Source organism: Globicephala melas, chromosome 18, assembly GCF_963455315.2.
Source record: "Globicephala melas chromosome 18, mGloMel1.2, whole genome shotgun sequence".
Classification (NCBI taxonomy): domain Eukaryota; kingdom Metazoa; phylum Chordata; class Mammalia; order Artiodactyla; family Delphinidae; genus Globicephala; species Globicephala melas.
In genome coordinates, this window is record NC_083331.1 from 22,989,830 (window position 1) to 23,011,187 (window position 21,358).

Here is a 21,358-nt window from a genome sequence, read left to right on the forward strand (position 1 = left end):
TGGAAAGTCAAGTTTCAGGGAGTCGTTCATAGGCGGTTTGGAAGCAGGTCTATTGTTGAACTAGTTTATTACAGCAAGTGGGGCTGGCCTGGTGTCCTGAAGAGAGGGCCCACTGAACAACTTCCAGGCAAATTCCGGTACATTACAAAGCTCCAAGCGCAGTAAAAGTGTGGGTCCCTGTATAGATTTTGTTGGAAATAGCCAACTGGTTGACCAGGAGAAGAGAAATTCCAGTGCATGTTAGTCCATTAAAATGGATTAAATGCACATATCTACTTGCCTTGCTTATCCTTGCTTTCATATTTGAACAAATAGCATGTGTTCAAAAGGGAAAAAAAACCCAAGAGCCATGAATAATTTAAAGGTTGAGATTTATTTCAAGGTCTACATCAAAGGCCAGCAGTTACCTTCTAGCTTTGTTGGTGTTCAGTTCTGCCAACATTTGTTTAAGTTCTAACCTTCTTCCTATCTCTGGCCTTCACCCCAGGATGGGCTATGTAAATATAATCAAATAGGCATTGTTTCCATCTGAACCTTGGCATAAAGTGTCAAAGGGCAGCAACTAAACCCAACCAAGAGTTTGGGAAGTATGGCATCCATTCACTTCTACCTTGGATCGTTTTTCACCTGTGACAATGGATGTGCAGTTTTCAAAGATGTTAGATGAGAGCATCCTTTAAACTGGTGGGGCACCTAGGGCTTTCCCTTCCTTTCTGGGCCAGCTGGATAGATCTCATTCACTATATATAAAGAAAAAAAAAAGTTCAGTATAGGTGAATCATCTCATCCTTATGTCATTTTATTCTCATATCATCCTTATCTCATCTTTATGTCACCTCTCAGCCTATCCGTTGGGCAGAAACTCCCCCAAGTTTCCCAACTGAGAGACTTTCAGGTTTTGATCTTCCTTGCTTTTTAAACATTTATATGTCAGAGGAACTCCCCATAGGCCTGCCCACATTCAGGTTTTCAGTTATGAGCAAAGCTTGTCATTTCAAAGCTCAGAGAAGAGCTGTTTATAAAGTTGAGGAAACATCTTCCACAACACTCAATTATTAATGTGCATGCCAGGTTGATCAATTGTCCATGCCTTGTTACAACACACACACATCTGATGAAAATTTAAACACTCCATGATCGTCCCACTCTGGTAATTTCCCAGCACGCTTCCTGGTAAGAGAGGAGAGAGGGAAGGGAGCAAAGTGGGGGAAAGGCAAACGGGAAGCAGAAGGTGATGGAGAAGGACTTAGTAATATTAATTTAAGATTATGTGGGGCTTTCCTGGTGGCGCAGTGGTTGAGAGTCCGCCTGCCGATGCAGGGGACACGGGTTCGTGCTCCGGTCCGGGAAGATCCCACATGCCGCGGAGCGGCTGGGCCCGTGAGCCATGGCCGCTGAGCCTGCGCGTCCGGAGCCTGTGCTCCGCAACGGGAGAGACAACAGCAGTGAGAGGCCCGCGTACCACAAAAAAAAAAAAAAATTATGTGCCATAAGTATTAGCAGGATGGAAAACTAGAAATTGTTGAGTGTCAGAGCTGGAGGGGACCTCAGACCCTCATTGGCCCAAGCCCCCTCATTTTATAGAGGAGGAAACTGAGTTTCCAAGAGCAGCCCTGATAGGCCCCTGTCATTTAGCAATTTATGGGCACATTAGAACCCAGGACTCTTGGCTCCTTGGACAGTTCTCTTTCTCTGTGTGCGTTGTGTTTATGAAAAATGAAAAGAATCAGAGGAGGATAAGTATAAGTTTATAGTTTACAGGTGGGTGTGAAGAGTGTGCTGACATCACACTGAATATAAGAGCTGCTACCTGGTCAGAAAACAAAGTCTTTGCCTCTAGCACGACCCTCTATCCCCCCTCCACACTCGTACTTCCTCCCCATCCCTTGTCTGAAGCATTTCCCCTCCTCCCCAGGCCAGAACCGAAGCCCCTATCACACCTCCTCCATGAATCTTTTCTGTCTGTCCTACGCATAACCACCTCCCTTTCTCCTCCCTTCTGTAGCGCTTGTCGGTACTGTCTACTTGGGCATTTGATGATTCTTTTAAGCATCAGGTTTGGGGTTTTGGTTTTTTCCTCCAGCAAGATTTTAGGCTAAGCAGAGACAGAGACCGTTTGCTGTTCTCTTCCCCCGCCTCCCTGCCCCACGTTCAGGCGACGTTCTTGTAAGCACCTCAGTATACAAATATGGGTTGTTGATCCCGTGTCACAGGTGGAAATGAAAGTCGTATTGGAAATTGAGCTGGAACCTAATAACTGTGAAACACATTCTAAATGTTGGTTTGGGGGGTAAACCGTGATCCTAACTGGCTTTGATCTGATATACCATTCTCCTTAAAAGTGAAATACATAGAATATACTTTAGTTGAGAATTTTGCAGAAGTAGTATTAGAGCACTGTCATGGATGTTATTTTAACCTGGAGATTGGGAAGGTTAGAACTATCATGCAGATTTGTTTTGTGCATTTATGATAGGAAATGGCATCAACCTCATCTTAGATCTCGAAAAAAGCCGACAGTGGAGAGTTGTGAGCCCAGCTTGACCATAAATTAGCCAGGTGACTTTAGGAAAGGCCTTGAAGCTCCTTAGAAGCTCCTTAAGTCTTCGTTTTCTCATCTCTGCGATGAAAGGGTTTGACCAGACAGTCCCCTAGGTTCTCTTCCCACTCTGAAAATTCGGCTGTCCTTATCGTATCAACAACTTCGACCCTTGAACATCTCTGAATGTCTGCACACAACAAGTACCTGCCGGGATGTCAGTAAGTCCGGAGCTGATCATAGAACAGAGGATCAGAGGACACTCTCCGTGCCCGTCCAGACTCTGCCTGGCTGTGGAGGTTAAATCTCCGGGCAGTACTGTAAGTTTTAAGTTTCTTGAAGGCAGATACGATGTGTTCTTGACTCTCTGTGCAACTGAAAAAGAAGTACTGATCAGTATTTGTGCTCAAACAAAAGAACACGGTCCAGGGAGACTCGTGACAGAGTAGCCGCAGACAACGTGAGAGAACATCTGCTTAAGGAGACAAACTGCTTAGGTGTGCAGACCCCTGCTCTAGCAGGTAGCCTTGCGATCCGCAAAGCCAAAAATATATCCTGTCTGTTCCTTCACAGAAAGTTCGCAGACCCCTGTGCCATGGGATGACAGAGGTAGGAAGGTTATTCAGGACTGACCCCCCTTGACCTTGGGATTCAAACACGTGGAGATTTTCGCAGGCCACACAGCTGCTTAGAGGGGGAGCTGCGGCCTCAGAAATGCAGGCTGCGTGACCCTCCCTGCCCGCCCGCGTGCCCCCAGAAACCCTGTGCGACTCCTCGACCCCTAAAAGCTCTCCCTCGGCCCCACCTCAAGCTTCGCCTCTGAGGCTTTTATTCAACAGTGATAAGCAAAAGTAGGACAGCACGGATTTTAGATGAAAGCATGTGCAGAGCGTGTACCCCGGAAGGAGTCAGTTGCAGTCGGGTAGACAGGTGAGCAGGGGCCCTCTTTGCAGACCCTGGGATTCTTCCTTGCTGTCTTTCGCATTCCTGAGTACACTTTTGGAAAGGGCTCAGTGCAGCTTCCTGCCCCATCACAGCCGCAAATATTTGTCTTCTTTGCAGTAGAAAATGCTGGTCACCGTAACATTTTGGACCAGCCGTTGTTAAAGCCTTTCCTGCCCGCCTTGGCGCTCTCCGCAGCCTCCCTCTCGGCAGTTCTCATGCTGGGATTCACCGGGGCTGCAAGGACCAGCAGCGTCTCTGGATCTTTTTGTCCCCAGTGCCTAGTGCAAGGTCTGGCACGGCGGTGTGCTCCACAGTGTTCGTAAGACTTCGGCCCATAGTACAAATGCATAGACACATGGGTATCAATGCACGATTTGAAGTTGCACAGATGCTATTTTCCATCCCCAGCTTCACCACTTGCTAAGTATATGACTGGTAATAATACCCTCTCTGTGAATCTCAGTTTCTTTCTCAGTGAAATGGGCATAATAATAGCACCTGCCTCAGATCGTTGTTGGGGAATTTAAATGAGGTAATGTTTTAGATCAGAGGTTCTCAAACTTCATTATGCGTTGGAATGACTCGGGGACCTTGGAAAAGCAGACTCTGCTGGATCGGTGGTTGTCAGAGGCAGAGGTTGGGGGGTGCAGGGAAGGGGTGAAGGAGGGCAAGAGACACAAACTTCTAGTTATAAAATAAGTAATTCCCGGAGATGAAATGCACGGCCCGACAGCAATAGTTAACAGTACTGTATTGTGTATTTGAAAGTTGTTAAGACAGTAAACCTTAAAAATTTTCGTCCGAGAAAAAAAACTTGTAACCATGTGAGATGACGGATGTTAACTAACCTTGTGGTAATCATTTCATGGTACGTACATACTGCAAATCATTATGCTGCGCACCTTCAGTTTACACAGTGTTGTATGTCAGTTATATCTATCTCAATAAAACTGGGAAAAATGTTTATAGGAAAAGAATCTGCTGGGCTCCCCCCCCCAAGTTTCTGTGCAGTAGGTCTAGGGACTACTTGCATTTTAATAAATTCCCAAGTGATGCCCACGATTCTGGTCCAGGATCCACACTTTGAAAACCACTGTTTTAAATCATCAAGCATAGTGCCTGGCCCAGTAAGTCTAAGTAATCAGAAGTAGCCAGCTCCTGTTACCTGATTCTCTGGGCACCACTCATGGAGTTGACGGTGACCCAGAGGAAAGCAGGGTCACCCTTTTGAGGGTCACAAAGGAGAAGGGATACCCAGAAACCAGGTCTCTTCCCTTCTTGCTGGATGGTCAGTCTTCACAACAAGCCAGTTACTGATCAGCAGGGAAGTTCTGATGAGTCTGTGGACTTCTTTCCGTGATTCACAGTGGAAACTGCAAATGTGGATAGCTCGGGTTCAGAGAATCGGTCATCATGTAATTCAGGCCTTTTCTCATTGATCAGGAATGGCAAAATTTAACATTTGATTACCAGCTGTTGACAAGGGACAGGAAAACAATCTGAAAAATACTTGCGGGCATAAAATGTGAGTGCCACTTGGCGATAGCTCTCAAAACTTAAAAATTCATACACTCTGTTATATGTTTTTTCCACTGCTGAGAATTTCTTATAAAGATTTAGGTAAGAATGGGTCAGAAAGTATGTTGAGGGTGTTCACTGCAGCCTTACTGATAATACACGTAGGACTTAAGAGCAAGATACAGTACAGTGTATATATCAATAATATTGGCACTTTATGTAAGTAAAACAAGGTTACACATAGTGTACTGTATGTATAACTTTTTCTTTGGATGGATACTCTGTTAACAGTGGTTACCTTTAAAGAGAGACACTGGATGGGCGGTAGTCAGGAAGGGAAGATAGACTTTTACTTTTCATTTTATTCATTTTTTTCTTATATACATATATTACTTTCATTTAGTCAATAGGGATCATCCAGACAGGGTGATTGATTGGATTTTCAAAAGCCTAATAGATGCTATATATTGTAAGGAACCATTAAAATTATAATAGCTTCATGGATTTTTGTTCCATTACTTTCCAGAATATTTGAACAGATGCATTAATAAGGGTATCTACAGTTCCCTGAAGTGTATTGGGATTTATACTCTACAGAGCTTCAAAAGTCACTGTCTGCCTAATATCTTACCATTTATTGGAACAATGTCACCGTTTCCTGCTTGCTCAGAATTTGCCAAAAGCACCGTGTTTCTTTTTGTGTAATTTGATCCAGCATGTTTTTCTTCCTATCCTCACCCCACTCCCCAAAAGAACCAGATTTCTGGCCTCGTCTAGCCAGGAAGTTCAGAACCGTGGTACCTGCTGGTGGCGTTCTGGCCTCAGGTTTAACAGGGCTGGAATGGATTCACAGGGTTACACAGCATGGCTCTTTTTAGTCATCTCAAGACAAAAACCCCAGAATGCCCTTTTTCCTCCTTGACTTGAAATTCCGGTCCGTGCCTCCTTAATGTATGGGTTTGATGGAGTTAATTCTGTTTCCTGGGCTTCCCGCCAGACTCACTGGCTCCTGAGTGAGGACCCAGAACACAAGTGAGGGCGCAGGAATCTCTCTGGGAATCACTCTAGCAGCTTCCCCTGTCATGTTCAACACTAACGGCTCCTCCCTCTGGCTTTGTCTCACTCCTCTGGGCGTCCAGAGGGCCCAAATCACTTACTCCACTCGCTGTTATAATTCTGCAATCCAGGGCCAAGGCTCATCAGTCCCACCCTAGCTTTTGGTATTTAAAAACAACACTAAAACGCTAGTGGGGGAACTCAGCTCTTTTCACTTGTTACACGCCTTTGAAAATCTCTTAGGAGCTCTTCACAGAGGATTTGGGAAAATGTTATCCCTTAAAGGAAAATAAAATTTCCTCTGAACCCCACAGAGTTAAGGCTCTATCAGGAGCCTAGATAACATTAAAAACAAAAATTCAGCTTGGAAGATTTGTTTGAGGTGCTCTATTTAGGCAGGCCTACTGCCTATAAGGACTTAATCGGTTTCTCTTGGTATTTGGGAGACTAAATGGATTGAAAGCTCTCTCACGGCTGCTTAGCTGGAACAAAAGATGCAGGAGGTGTGGGGGACTCAAGACACACACTCAGGAGCACATGGAGGAAAAGGTCTGGGTTTGCTCTTTGGAGGAGCCTAACCTTTCCCTTTCATTGCTTCCAAGGCTTTTCTGCCCAGAGCTCAAGAATCAGGAGCCTCGTACCCCCCCGAAGTCTGAGGTTTTGTGCTCGGTGCCCGGCCCCTTCCCAGGGAGCTTGTTTGAGTGTGTTCTATTTCTGGGTGTTTACCCAGAATGTCCTGTTCTGAGCTTGTCTTTTCTGAGAAGACTGAAGACAAGTGCTTCTCAAGATAATTGATCAAATTCTCTCTCATGTAAGAAGTCTGTTCTGAAGTCAGCAGATGTCCAGACATTTTGAGGTGAGGGGAAAGTACAAAAAAAAAGGTGGTTAAATGACCTAGTCTTAGGATTTTTTGTTGAAATGCTGAAGAATTTATACACATGTGTGTGCATGTTATGTGCGTAAGAGAATAATCTGTAGTAGGGTGTTCAGTTAATTAAACACAGAGGCCATTAGGGGAGGCTCTAATGTCGTGGTGGCCTAAGTATGCAAACCAAAACCTAAGCCTGTAAGTGCCTCACGGTTAAGAAATGGAAACCTGAGGACAACCAATCACAAATAACCAGCTAGGTTTTGAGAGACAACCAAACAGTAATCTCCTGGCTTTGCTTCTGCCTTTTCCCTGTGAGTCTCTCCCCAACTCCTGTCAATGGTGCACTCCTAAACACTTCCGGTTTGGTGCCGCTCGACTGGAATCCATTTTTGTTGAAATAAACTTCAAACATTTTAATATACCTCAGTTTATCTTTTAACAAGAGGTTTGTCTCTGCCAAGAGTGATTAGCAATTTCCTCAAAGCTCTATTTATCCTCCACTAATGTTCACTTATACCTGCTGGAAATGTACTAGGGACTCTACTGTGACACCTAAGACGGACATTCCAGCATACTTCAGAAAAATCAGTCCCTTTTAATTTTTTCGTTTCTCTCAAATAACCTAATTTAGGCAAAGTTAATACAGAGGATTGTGGGAGGGCGGTTTGCAAGGTGTGAAGGGTAAATATTAATTCTCTTGCGGAGCGCTCTTTCTGTCGTTAATGCTTCCCAAATGCTGAAGTATTCTAATTGCCATAGGCTCTTATGGGGCCGCGCAGCCACCACTCTGTAGACCCCTGGGTGGTGAAGGCGCCGGTGGCGGTTGATGTGAATCTGCTCTGCTCTCAGCTCAGCGTCTGCACGCTACCTTTCTGAACAAAGGCCAGTGCCATCTTGTTTACTGTTTCTGTCTTCTCTGAGCGGTGAAGTAGAGAGTTAAAGATTCCACTTAGTAACTACCTGTAGTTTTACTGTGTATGGAATAAGCAGTATGAATTATACTGGAGAAGTAGTGAGTGGTAGTCAGATTCAGGGACTTGCTCTTTGGTGTTTCCTGCTGCAGTGAAGAGAGCATGGTCTTTCCCTGGGACGCCAGTCCTAGCGGTCACCCTGATTTATGGTTTTAAAAATATGCCGTCTTTGAATCACATTCATTACGGCATACTCTTGGAGGTAGTTTTTCACTAATGATGATGAATTCCTGCTGATCCTAGCACTCTTCTGAGTCCTTTTGTGTGCCCAAGATCTTTCATTTGCAAGACGAATGGCTCATTCAGGGACAGCCTGCACAGAAATGAGAGAAGTCAACTGGACCCTAGAAATACTGTGCGAGTATTTTTTAAACCTAAGCTGAGTTACACGGTTTTTGTTTTTTGGGATTGAGGGTTTTTTTTTAGCTTCTTAATATGTGGGGGGAAAGTATAAAACTTAATAAGAAAAGAAGTGTAAAAGTTCTCATATTTAGTTTTGCTTTTAATTAATTATGCTATTGAAAAGAATACAATTACAGGAAATAGAGAATGGCCCAGAAAATTCAAGTCAAGTCTCTGAATTCTGACTTCTTTCTGAACCTCCGGTGTGTATTCCGGCTCCCTCTGGATGACCTTCAGGCATCTCAGATTCAGCCCGTCCAGAAGTAAACCCCTTATCTTCTTTCTCAGACCTCCACCTGTGCTCTCGGTCTCTGATGTGCTTCTCAAGTTTGAGTCATCCTGGTCTCTCTTCTCTCCGGCCTCACAGCAAGTCAGCCACCGTGTCCCATCGACTCCTTGCTCCTCCCTCCATTCCAGTGCTCTGTCTTAATTCAAAGCTTCATCATCTCTCCCAAACAAATCCTACTCGGATATGCCTCCTCTAGCCTACAGTATGAAGTCACAGTCTGGCTTGGCATACACAGTCCTTCCTGACTTATTCCCACCCAGCTTTAGCCCTCTCCCCACCAGCTACTTTCACACAAAGTCCTTTCACAATTCCATGGCCACCTCTGAACCGGACGTCCCTGCCTTCTCTACTGGGCAAGCATTGGTTCATCATTTAAGACTTAGCAAATGTTGTTTTCTTTGGGAGGTTCCCTGTCTCCATCTACTGAGTTAGTTATCATGTCCCCATAGCTGTCATCCATACCTCTCTTGCATAGGATAATTATCTGCTTGTCTTTCTTGCTCCCTAGAGACCATGGTCTCATCAAGGGCATGGACTTTGTCTTAATCATATATTTCTAGCAATCAGTGTCTTAATCATATATTTCTAGCAATCAGTCAAATGCATGGTGACTAGGAGGGTCTCAGATGTTTTCTCAATGGATGGATGAATGAATGAATGGAACTTAAACCCTGGAATATGGTAATAACATGTTCTAAATAACTGAGGCATTGGGGCTTCCCTGGTGGCGCAGTGGTTGAGAGTCCGCCTGCCGATGCAGGGGACACGGGTTCGTGCCCCGGTCCGGGAAGATCCCACATGCCGCGGAGCGGCTGGGCCCGTGAGCCATGGCCGCTGAGCCTGCGCATCCGGAGCCTGTGCTCCGCAACGGGAGAGGCCACAAAAGTGAGAGGCCCGCGTACTGCAAAAAAAAAAAAGAAAACCTGAGGCATTTACCCTCAAACAGGGAATATCTGCAGGAGTACATGCCTTGAGTAGATATTAGGCGATCCATTTTTACCCTTGAACCTGTGCAGAGTCTTTCTTCTAAGTACCTTCCCTTCTGTACTCCTCCAAGTGCGTTACTGGTCTCTCTTACCTTCCTCCCACTCCACACACGCATGTATGACCACGTAATTTTCTCTTTGGTGTATCCCCTTTATTAAGAGCCTTCTCCAATTGATGGCAGAATTTTGACTTCTATCACCCAGATAACTCAGCCTCGACCTTTCCTGTCCTCTCTCCTCAGGCCTGGTGTCAGGACACCACAGTTGTTACTCTTCTAAATGCTGCTGATCAAAGAGGTCTACTATTAAAAGCAATGAGACCCATTACTCTTTAACAATCCCGTGATCACCACCCCCGCCAGATAGTCTCATCAGGCAGTGGATTCCACCATGGGCATTTTGGGCCGAGTGCCCTGTGCTGCCCGTGCAGCAGGCATCTGGGGGCCCCAGATGATCCCAGCCTCCCTGCAGGCAAAGCCATAGGAAGCCCAGGCAGTGGGGGTGAGCCAGTTCTCCTCGGCCAGCCACGGGCAGTGCATCCAAGCAGAGCCCTGGGGGTCGGTGGTCAGGGGGAAGTCAGCCCTGGGAGCAGCTCATTGTGACTAGTCTGGCAGCGTTACTTCCTCCAGGTGAGGCAGGAGAGGGGAGCTGCACGCGCTCAAGGGCAGCGCGAGCTTAGCTTAAATCCTCCCGTTACAGGCGAGTGCAGCAAATTCATCAGGAGACATGATGATCAAGTTTGATAAATAAGGAGATTTGGAGTTGCGATCTTCTTGAGTTAGAAAACAGTCCATGTAAAACCCCTGCGAAAATCACCCATAGACTGAGAAGTAGTTGCTTATTAGCGTTAGAAGATATTTACCATGTAGTGAGTGAAGGGAATCTGCTTTCTTCCTTTCCTCCATCACACACTTGTTTATTTCTAATGTTTGAAATTGGGGCACCAGGTGTTGCTCTTCTGTGGGGATTCTTCTGTTACTCTTGGACATTCCTTGGACACCTGGAAGATGTGGAAGAGCTTTGATGTCCTTTTTTTAGAATAGAGCCTTGGGAATCACTTTAGAAAGATTTATGTTAAGTAGAGCGTTAGCATCCCTAAGCAGCTCATTTTGACTGTGCCTTCCTAACTAAATATTTAGGAGTTCACGTTTAATCATACGGTTTGTTCAGTGCTGTAATTTCCTTAATCCCGTGCTTACTAGATCAATAACTGCTTAAGCAAGATTGAATCTGCAGTTGGTTGACCCCCGCCTCTCACATCCACTACTAAGAGCCCATCCCTTTCCCTGTCTACGTTTGTTCACCACCCTTCAACGTTGATCACGGACGTAGCGCCTCCCCTGGAAGCCACAGAAGTGCTAAATTAAGTCAAAGTGTTAGAGTTAGAACTTCCAGAGTGTCGGGAGCCAGAGGGAGGAGAGCCTTATGAAAGTTAAAATGGAGTAACAGAGAATGGTATGTGGCCACGATGAACTACGAAGGACGCCATATGGTGTTGAAATAAGATCTGCATGCGCTGCTGCTGGTTGGGTGAGCCTTGGTCTGTCTTGAGGTGAAGGCAGTGGCTCCCATTTTCTGCCAGAGGGCTGGAGGGCTGGCTGTAATGGGTGCAACAGGGGGAGAAAAGGGGACCACGGGGTAAAAATGGCCTTGAGACTGAAGGGAGATATGACACAAACTACTCATTGCCCCAACTTGGAACTTGGACACGGTAATGTCTTCTGCGGGCTGCACTGGGGTCCTTGAGATGGAGACCAAAAGCAAAAAGAGATGTGTTTGGTTCTTCCTCATTCAGCCACTCCCCCCGGGCTTCACTTCTAAGGCTCCAGTCCAGGCATTACCTGATCTGTATATCTATATTTGCGTGTCAACACCAGTGCCTGTATATCTATAGATCTAGGTGTATAGATGTACCAAAGCATTTTTTTAGACAAGAGGTAACAAATGCTTGGAAGCAGATGTCCATGAACTTCTCCCAGTCGTATTTAGAGTTTGTTTTAACCTAAAGTTATGGACACAGACATGAAGGGAGACCTCCCCCACCTTGCTGCCATGTAAGTACAAAAAGGCACAAATGGGATGGATATTGATGATGTTATTTCTGCTGCGACATCATCCATAGACTCCTAGTGTCTTTGCTTTGCTTCCCTGTAGTGATCACAACATAAATTACTTGTCTTGTTTGACTTCCTTGTTCACCAAAGTTGAGCAGATTGTGGCCGTTTTCAACGCTTCTACCAGACAAAAAGCTTGGGACCATTTCTCGAAAGCTCAGCGCAAGAACATAGACATTTGGCGAAAGCATTCTGAGGTTGGTGATTTTATTATTACTTTTTTAACCACCATCACACAGCTGGATTGGCAGGGAATAGTGTGGCTGCAGCCATGATGGTTTTTGTCACAGTGGGCGGTCATCCCGCCCTCACCGTCAGCTCCAGATCCAGCTCAGATTTGTTCCTTATCCAGAAGAGCAGCTGACTTAATGCTTAGAGGACAGAGCGCTTGTCTCCCCTGCAAAGGGAGAAAAGCATCTCTCCCATTCGTAGTAAAGAGCTCAGAAATAAGACACTCTGCCTAATCACTGTGCAAAACAAGAAAAAGAAAAAGTGTAACGTAAACTAGAAAACTAGTTTTTAAATTACTGAGTTTCTTTTCAGTGTTCTGCAGCATGATGGTGACGGTTTGCTCTTTGGCTAGAAATGGCAAGTATGCCTTTCATCCACATCTTCTCATCCTAAGCAATGTCTTCGTCCCCTGTGCTAGCCAGCAGGTCCTATCAGACCTCTCCCCAGAGCAGATTTCCTCAGGGAAGTGAATGTCCAGGCTAGCCCTGTCCACCCTTCTGCATCAATGCATGTGTGAAGTGTGAGTATCTACCCCAAGGCAAGAGTTCAGAACTTAACCTTCGCTGCCACCTAGAAGGACCAGATTGTGTCATTAGTCACTGGTGGTCCAGCTGTTATTTTTAACTCCTCAGTGTAGTGTACGCTTTGAACCTGTAATTTAAAAGTAAGTATACTGTCTTTGTTTGCTTCTTCCTTTTTTTTTTTTTAATGAGAGAATGTTTTTCATTTGGATGCCTCTCCGTCTCTAGCATGTTACTATTAAAGTTCTCTAAATGATAATCCCCTCTTTCCAAATCCCAAACTTATAGAAGGTAAGGTTTATTAATTTAATGATTTTGGCTCACACTTGTAAAATAAGTTCTATGTAGAGTTTGAGGAACCACAGAGTACTGCAGTATCAATCATTTGGGGAGCATTTTAAGTGCCCATTAACTAATGCTGAACTACAGTTGAATACCAGTGGCACTTGACGTAGCATCCACATGCACACCAAGTGAATTCTTTATTATCACTGTTATTACGGTGAGTACTGAATGACTGCGCAATAATGGGACACTTAAAAGGCTAGTGCAGTTTATAATTAAGAAGGCCAGTTTTTATTTTGTTCACAAATACCGAGAAGGTGCTTGGTGACTGATGCAGGAGGCGGGATTTCTCTTTTATCCTTCGGGGGCCAGAAAACCAAAGGATGCTTACCCAGTGCTCTCCCAGACACTGACTTGAGCCCCACGTCAAGGTTGATTTTCATGAGGAAAGAGTCCCGAAAATCAATGACGAAATACATGAATCGAGGGTTCTGAAACACTAATTGGAATCCATAAACTGTGATTCAGATTTGGGAATGATCTGCCTGTGAATTGTTTATTCATTTATTTATTTTTGGCTTCACATAAAACCAGACACGATTAAAAGAAACGTTAAGAGAAGGGCAGGTGGCATGATGCTGAATAAACCCGGGCATAAAAAAGACTGTCGTTAATCTGGGAGTGACGGCAACTGTCCGTTACTGATCTGAATCACGCTTCCTGCCACGTCGTATCCCGTTCCCCCAGCCCTGCCTCCCCCGTGCAGGGCCACCCCCTCCCTTGCTGAACAGGACACGCGAAGGCTTCCAGCCTTGTCCCAAGGAAGCCTGCTTGCTTTGCTCCCTACTGGGAGGTAGAAAGGGACGCAGCCCAGAAAGATGCTTCTGGAAAGGGTCTTTGTGTCTCCCTGCCACTCCCACCACCACCTCTTCTGATATAGGAGGAAATAGAATTCTAAATTACCTTTGATTTTCTCTCCTACGTGTCGCCCGATTGATCAAATACCAGTTGGCAATTTAACATTGTGGATGATTTCTCAGTTGCATATGAGCTTGATAATTGGCTTGATTTTTCCACGTTCCTGTGAACAGCATCTGTTAATTACCTGCAGCACCTTTACAGATTTATTAGAGAGTACAAGTGATTTACTGCTGAACCAGAGGCACCCTGTGGAAACAGCCTCAGCTTTTTTTTTTTTCCCTCCAAGCTTTTCCTTTCTGCCACCCTTCCCCACGAGAACAGCTGATGTATGACAGTTTGTCATTAACTGTAGGAACTAAACAACAGGCCCTTTTAGCCTCGTTTATTCTTTCCACCTGAAGTTTCTTTGCTTCAAGTATTTTCAGGCCACCTCCTCGGGAATTGGGCTCTTTGTCGGTAGAAAGATTAGTTGTCCACAACCTAAAAACTTCCCCACTAATCACATGTGACATCCGCCTCCAAGACCTGATGGTGTTCCTTAAGGTGGAATGGGCATCTCTTTCTACAGGGTGGCGTGGTCAAGTGAGGGGACACTGCCTGTCATCCTGGTGCCTCTCAGGACTGCCCTGTGATGGGTGGCCCTGTCCCAGGGACCTTGCCTTCTGCCCTCCCCCTTTCCCTGTCTTTGGTGACTTCCCTGTCTTTGTCTCTGCAATTGTGGTTCCCAGGGTTCAGAGCTGACCATGCAAATTTGGTTAGCAATACAGAATTCCCTTCCCATCGTGCTACCGTTAAAATCTGCGTGCTAAGGAGAGAAGAGAGTTGAGAGCACCTATAACAGAATAATATAGACACATCCATCCATCGAATGAGCACTTTAAACTGTGTTTAAAATCATGCCATTAATACATTAGGTGTTGTAATTTAGTTTTATTCTTATTCATAGATTTATTATAAAGTGAAATTATTTTAACTGTTTGACTTTTTTTTTAGACTCCAATTTAAATGGGGAGAAAAACAACGATGCAGCTCCTTCCACCCCACCCTGCTTTTTTTCTGTTGTTTTGAGGACAGAACATATAAAAGAACAGAATGGATAAGGACTTGCAAATATATAATTTACAGCTTGATCCAAAATAATAATATAATTATTTAATGTAAGCAATTAGTGTCCTGATTTTTAAGCACAGTAGTAAACAATTTATTGTGTAATTCTTTACTTTTTACAGTGAGTTTTCACATATACTCTTGCAGTCAAACAGCCTTGTATTACTACTACCCCATTTTTGTGTGAGTAGACAAAGGCTCAGGAAATTAAATGCCTTGATTGCAGTCACTTTTCTAGGAAGTGGAGGAACAGACGACCCTTAGATCTTAAAGGGATGCTAAAACAACCATTACAACATAAACAATAAACCCCACATGATAATGTAAAACACCAACAAAGAAGGCATCTGTTTTCATTTTGTCCTCCGACATCATTTGAATTTCACCATTTGGATATCTGAAGTGTGTGTGTGTGTGTGTGTGTGTGTATGTATGTGTGTGTGTGTGTGTGATCACACATGGGCACATACACACATGCAGGGACACTATTTTGCATGAATAATAATAGTGGTCAACATTTTCAACTTAATGAACCAAGTCTCTCACATGATGCTAAGTATCTCACATGCATTAACTATTTTATCCTCAAAACTCTCCTTGTCACGCTATCTCAGTGAGTGAATTGACACTAAGAAAGATGAAGAAACATCCCTAAAGTGACACAGTGGGTCAGTGGTAGACCAGCCTTTTAAAAAAATTCTCTTGCTCACATTCCTAGCCACCCCTACATTCCAGTTCTGGTAATAGGCATTTCTATGGGAGCCTCACGACAGCCCTACCAGTTGGACGTTGTTGTCCCCCTTTTTACAAATGAGGAAATTCAGAGATTAAATAACTTGCTGAAGAGCCTTTGACTCACCATTGGTGATCAGGAATTTCTCCCAAGCCTGATACCAAATCCCTCGATTGGTCCACACCCCAGACCCCTCAGAACTTCACTCTAGATTAGGCGGGGCAGTGTTTGGGAGGTGAAGACATTCCTATGTCAGTCATAACACACGGAGAGGCCATTGGGAAAGGTGTGTCATGTGTCGCTGACTCTGACGCCCGTGGGTCCTCTGCTTCCAGGAGCTCCGGAACGCTCAGAGTGAGCAGCTTATGGGCATCCGCCGCGAAGAAGAGATGGAGATGTCGGATGATGAGAACTGTGACAGCCCTACTAAAAAAATGAGAGTTGATGAATCAGGTAACGTGGATAACTGCCACATCCCTGTGAGATACCTTAATGATCTTCCTAATCTTAGATGGGGCATACAGATTGGGAAATGGCCACATAACTCACTTTTATTGGAGTTAAACTAAACTTTCATCTTTGACTGACTCTGCCTTGTATTAATAGAACTTGAAATTCCTTCTTGGGAACATAATGATTTAAATTGTTCCAGTTGTTTCTCTGTATGTGGGTCTGGGGCCACACTTACTTTCAGGAATATTTGCCTGTTCCCATAAAAATCCTTTTCCACGGTGTGGCAGCCACCTCTGATGCTGAAATACAGATAAAATTTGGTTTCGGTCAGTGTACTTCTTACATGGGAAACGTTTAATCCCTAAAGAAGCTTTCTAGCCTCTGAAGCAATGTGCTGGAGAATTAGACTGCTTTCCAATCAATTTTAGTTCCTAACCTGTAATCAAAGGGATGGTCCCGTTTGGTACCAAGAAAGGGGCATCGATCCTTGAGTTAAAAAAAGGAGAGAAGCTTAAAGAGAACCTTGATTGATATTCTCTGCCTAATCTGAGATGCTGATTTAAAACTCTCTTCTCAAATCGTATGTTATTCCCTTGATGTTGTAAAAGCAAGCAGAAGTGCTCGCTCAGACGTAGGAGGCACCAAGGGAGACTGCTTGTCCGAGGGGAAGAGTGTTTCCTAAAGGGCCTGGGAACAACCACAGTCGCCACCTTTGCCAAACAGGGAATAAAACACTCACCTCTCCCAGGCCTTTTAGGGTGACCAGGAACAGAGGATCTTTGCTGGTTTGGTTAGTAGAAGCCAAAATCAAGATTCCAAAATGGTCAAGTCATCAAGATTACAGAGCGGTCAGTTAGGTTGACCGGTCAGTTCCACATCTTGGCTGTTGTGAATAGTGCTGCTATGTACATAGAGGTGCATGTTTCTCTTTGAATTATAGCTTTGTCCGGATATATGCCCAAGAGTGGGATTGCCAGATCATACGGTAATTCCATTTTTAGTTTTCTGAGGAACCTCCGTACTGTTTTCCATAGTGGCTGCACCGACTTACGTTCCCACCAACAGTGTAGGAGGGTTCCCTTTTCTCCACATCCTCTCTAGCATTTGTTATTTGTAGATTTATTGATGATGGCCATTCTGACCCGTGTGAGGTGGTACCTCATTATAGTTTTGATTTGCATCTCTCTAATAATTAGTGATGTTGAGCATCTTTTCATGTGCCTACTGGCCGTCTCTATTACTTCTTTGGAGAAATATCTATTAAGGTCTTCTGCTTATTTTTCAATTGGGTTGTTTGTTTTTATTGTTGTTGAGTTGTATGAGCTATTTGTATATTTTGGAGATTAAGCTCTTGTCAGTCGCATCATTCGCAGATATTTTCTCCCATTCCATAGGTTGTCTTTTCATTTTTTTTTTTTTATGGTTTCCTTTGCTGTGCAAAAACTTGTAAGTTTGATTCGGTCCCACTTGTTTACCTTCGTTTTTATTTCTGTTGCTTTGGGAGACTGAGCTAAGAAAACATTGGTACGATTTATGTCAGAAAATGTTTTGCCTGTGTTCTCTCCTAGGAGTTTTATAGTGTCATGTCTTATATTTAAGTCTTTAAGCCATTTTGAGTTTATTTTTGGGTATGGTGTGAGGGTGTGTTCTAACTTTGTTGATTTACATGCAGCTGTCCAACCTTCCTAGCAGCACTTGCTGAAGAGACTGTCTTTTCCCATTTTATACTCTTGCGTCCTTTGTCGAAGATTAATTGACTGTAGGTGTGTGGGTTTGTTTCTGGGCTCTCCATACTGTTCCACTGATCTGTACGTTTGTTTTTGTACCAATACCACGCTGTTTTGATTACTGTAGCTTTATAGTATTGTCTGAAGTCTGGGAGAGTTATGCCTCCTGTCCATTGACAGATGAATGGATAAAGAAGATGTGGTACATGTATACAATGGAGTACTACTCAGCCATAAAAAAAGAACAAAATAATACCATTTGCAGCAATATGGATGCAACTAGAGATTACCATACTAAGTGAAGTAAGTGACAAAGAGAAAGACAAATACCATACGATATCACTTATATGTGGAATCTAAAATATGGCACAATTGAACCTATCTACAAAACAGAAACAGACCCCCAGATGTAGAGATCAGACCTGTGGTTGCCAAGAGGGAGGAGAGGAGGGGGAGGGGTGGACTGGGAGTTTGGGGATTATAGATGCAAACTATTGCATTTAGAATGGGTAAACAGCAAGGTCCTAGTGCAGAACACAGGGAAGTATATCCGGTCTCTTGGGATAAACCATAATGGAAAAGGATATATATATAAAAGAATGTCTGTGTGTGTATAACTGAGTCACTTTGCTGTACAGCAGAGATTGGCACAGCACTGTAAATCAACTCTACTTCAATAAATAAATAAATAGCGGTCAGAGTGCTCTGTTCTTCCAGGGCTTTAGAAGAGAATGCCAGAAGCATAAGATGATCACAAGAAAAGGCTCCTGCATCCAGGCGTATACAGAAGGGAGTTTCATTTCCCTAGAACAGTGCTTCTGAAAAGCATGGTCCCCAGTCCAGCAATGTTAGCATCACCTAGGAACTTATTCATAATGTAAATTCTCAGGGGTGCTACTCGAGACCTACTAAATCAGACTCCAGAGGATGTGGGGGCGGGGCGGATGTGAGACTCAGAATCTGTGATTTAAAGCCTTCGGCGGGATCCTGATGCAGGCTAAAGTTTGAGAACCACGGCCTTAGAAAATTTCCCTTTCATCATCAAATTCCGTTCATTTGAATCTTTTAGAAGCTTAGCATAAAAGCAGCACCACACGACTATTTTCTGAAGCCATATATCCTTTGTCTGAAAAATGAACCGAGCATTTATGTGTCAATGTATGTCTCTTATTAAACTGATATCAGATTTCTCAGGACTGCTCGATTATTGGGTTTGGATTTGCTTATTTGAGGAAACCACCTTCCACGCAGCGTTTCTATTCTGCAGACCTTCATATATCAGAAGAAGAAAGTGAGTTTTGGGTGTGATTTTTCTTAAATTCAAGGAGCTCTTCCAATAAATAAATAAATAACTTTTTTCCTCAAAAAAAGCTTTTATCATTTTTTAATCAGTTCTTCAGGGCATCTCTGCTTTTCTGATTATCAAGAATACTTCCTTGTACTTCTGCTGTTTACCACGTATAGTAATTTACAGTGTGTCTTTGGCTAGATGAGGGGCAAGTTTACACAAAACCTGGATCCTTAACATCTTTATAAGGTAGGTGTAGAAGAAAAGAATGGAATCAATCAGGAATTCTGATTGGAACCTGTGGCTTTTTTCCCTTTGCGGGGAGTGGAATCTCTTTTTAAACAACCTGTCAATTTCTCAAGTAAGAATTATGTATAATTCCATAGCCTGCTTGGGATAAGACAAGAAGAATAATCACTCAAGAATAGTAATAAGCCACAGAGGAGATCTTACAGACCATGAGAGCCAGCATATACCTGCGGGATTGGCCCCTGATCTGTGCTCCGGAAGAATCCGCAGGGATACCAAGGACCTCTCCTCTCAGTGAGGACCACAGGGGTCCTCCCTGGAAGTTCGACTGAAGAGCCTTCTTCCCAGACCTCTGTGGTTTTCCTCCCAGGCGTCTGATAAGAGCCTGAAGTAGGACTTGAACTTTCTCCAGGCTCGTTCCTTGGTCAGCAGAATTAATGAACACAATACAGTGCGTGTTCCACAGCAGGCCGAGGGCAGAGATGAAAGAACCGGGGTTCGAATGCCAGGCCCTGAGGAGTTCAAAGTCTTTTGTGCTTTTTGAAATGAGACGGACCCGGAGAATGTGGTGTGTGGTTTATGAGGAACGCGCAAGACTGATTGGAGGGAAGGGAAAGCAACTGACCTTCCTTATTCCGCTGGGCCCTCAAGGTCCTGCCTAAAGGCAGGTAGGTGGTGGTGGTTCTTTCAGCCCTGCGTATTCGGGGGCGCAGCCTAACAGCAAGAATCCCATCTTGTCTTTTGACCAAGCTTCAGACAAGATCGTGTGAACTGCTGAAAGGGGGGACTGAGGCCCTACAGCCTGAGGGAGACAGGCCTTCCAGTGGCATCTCCTTAGGTGACAGGCCACTCGTTTTTTTAGGTACAAATTTGCATGTGTTAATCTAGTCACCTCCAAGCAGGCCTCCGAAAACAGAGCGCTCTACTGAAAGGACAGAGGAATTGCCAGACCTGAAATAGAAGTAAACTTCTCCATCCTTTAAGGAATCCCTGCCCCCTTCTTTTCTGCCAAAACAGTGAGACCTTGCCTCACCGGCAGCAGCTGACCCAGGAATTCTTGGAAATCCCCGGGGGATAATACCCTCCCTCCCGGGAGCCTCGGGCCTGCCCTGCCCTCCATCTTCCTCCTAAAACAAAAACCTGCGCAGGTTTTATTGCATTTCTGAGGGGGAGGTGGAGAGAATTGACTTTGGTTTTCAGAAAAAGCAAGGTTTATTATGTGAGGACTTGTATGATACCTTGGGTTCAATTTTTTTCTTTTAATCAAAGTTTTTCAGGGCATCTCTGCTTTTCTGATTATGAAGAATACTTCCTTGTACTTTTGCTGTTTACCACGTAGAGTAATTTACAGTGTGTCTTTGGCCAGAGTTCCGCCAGACCGGCTGTCACTTCCACATCCCTCTGGGCAGCGGGCCAGTCACTGCTGCTCAGCCGGTGACTCTTAAAGGGGAAAAAGGAGTTTGCTGGAGCCAAACTAGGATGCTGATAAAAATGAAAATGAGTTTTGCTAATACACTTGAAAATCAAGACAGATTTATCGAAGCACTCATTCAAGAAAATCGGCATCCTGTTCCAAAGTCTGTGAAGATAATTTTTGATAAAAATTCAAACGTATTCTTGCATATAGTCTGTCTCCTGCTGCAATCAGGCCAAACTTTAAAAGCCAGATCGATTCCTCCTTCTCCCTCTCTCTCTCCCCTCACCTCTATTCTCCCTCTCTCCTTCCTCTCACCCTTTCTCCTTCCTCCCTCCCTCCAGGTTGGCAGTGGGGGAGGGCCAGGAGTTGCACAGGAAGGAAGGGAGAAGAGAAGTCTGTCCTAGATGGTAAGGCTTCCCTGGCAGAACCTGATTAGCGTTCAGTATTGTGAGTTCAGTGAGTTGGTGCGTATGAAGCCCTTCCAACAGTACTTAGTGTGGAGCATGTAACAAGTAACTCAGTGACTGTAACTGTGCTTCTCATCTTAGTCATCCCCCAACACCTAGTCCTGGGCCCTTCACCAAGTAAGTGCTCAATAAAAGGGGGTTGACTTCAGTTCCATAATCCCCTTCTTCTGGTCCCTGTTTTGATGGTTCCGTCGTGTAAGTTGATCAGAAGATGGTAGCCCTAAGAACACTTGCTCTGGCGAAACTGGAATGGCAGGTGTTAAGAAGC

At 44.4% G+C, this 21,358-nt stretch overlaps 1 protein-coding gene across 7 annotated transcripts in view; it reads left to right on the plus strand.

Moving 5' to 3' along the window:
• The window catches only part of ENOX1 (ecto-NOX disulfide-thiol exchanger 1), a 604,918-nt gene that overhangs the window by 469,334 nt on the left and 114,226 nt on the right, over positions 1–21,358 (plus strand). For all 7 annotated transcript variants that reach the window (XM_030882173.2, XM_030882177.2, XM_030882178.2 and 4 more), the window contains 2 exons: positions 11,782–11,888; positions 15,825–15,942. In XM_030882173.2, coding sequence (XP_030738033.1) covers positions 11,782–11,888; positions 15,825–15,942 — 225 coding nt within the window. The remainder of the gene's footprint in view (positions 1–11,781; positions 11,889–15,824; positions 15,943–21,358) is intronic.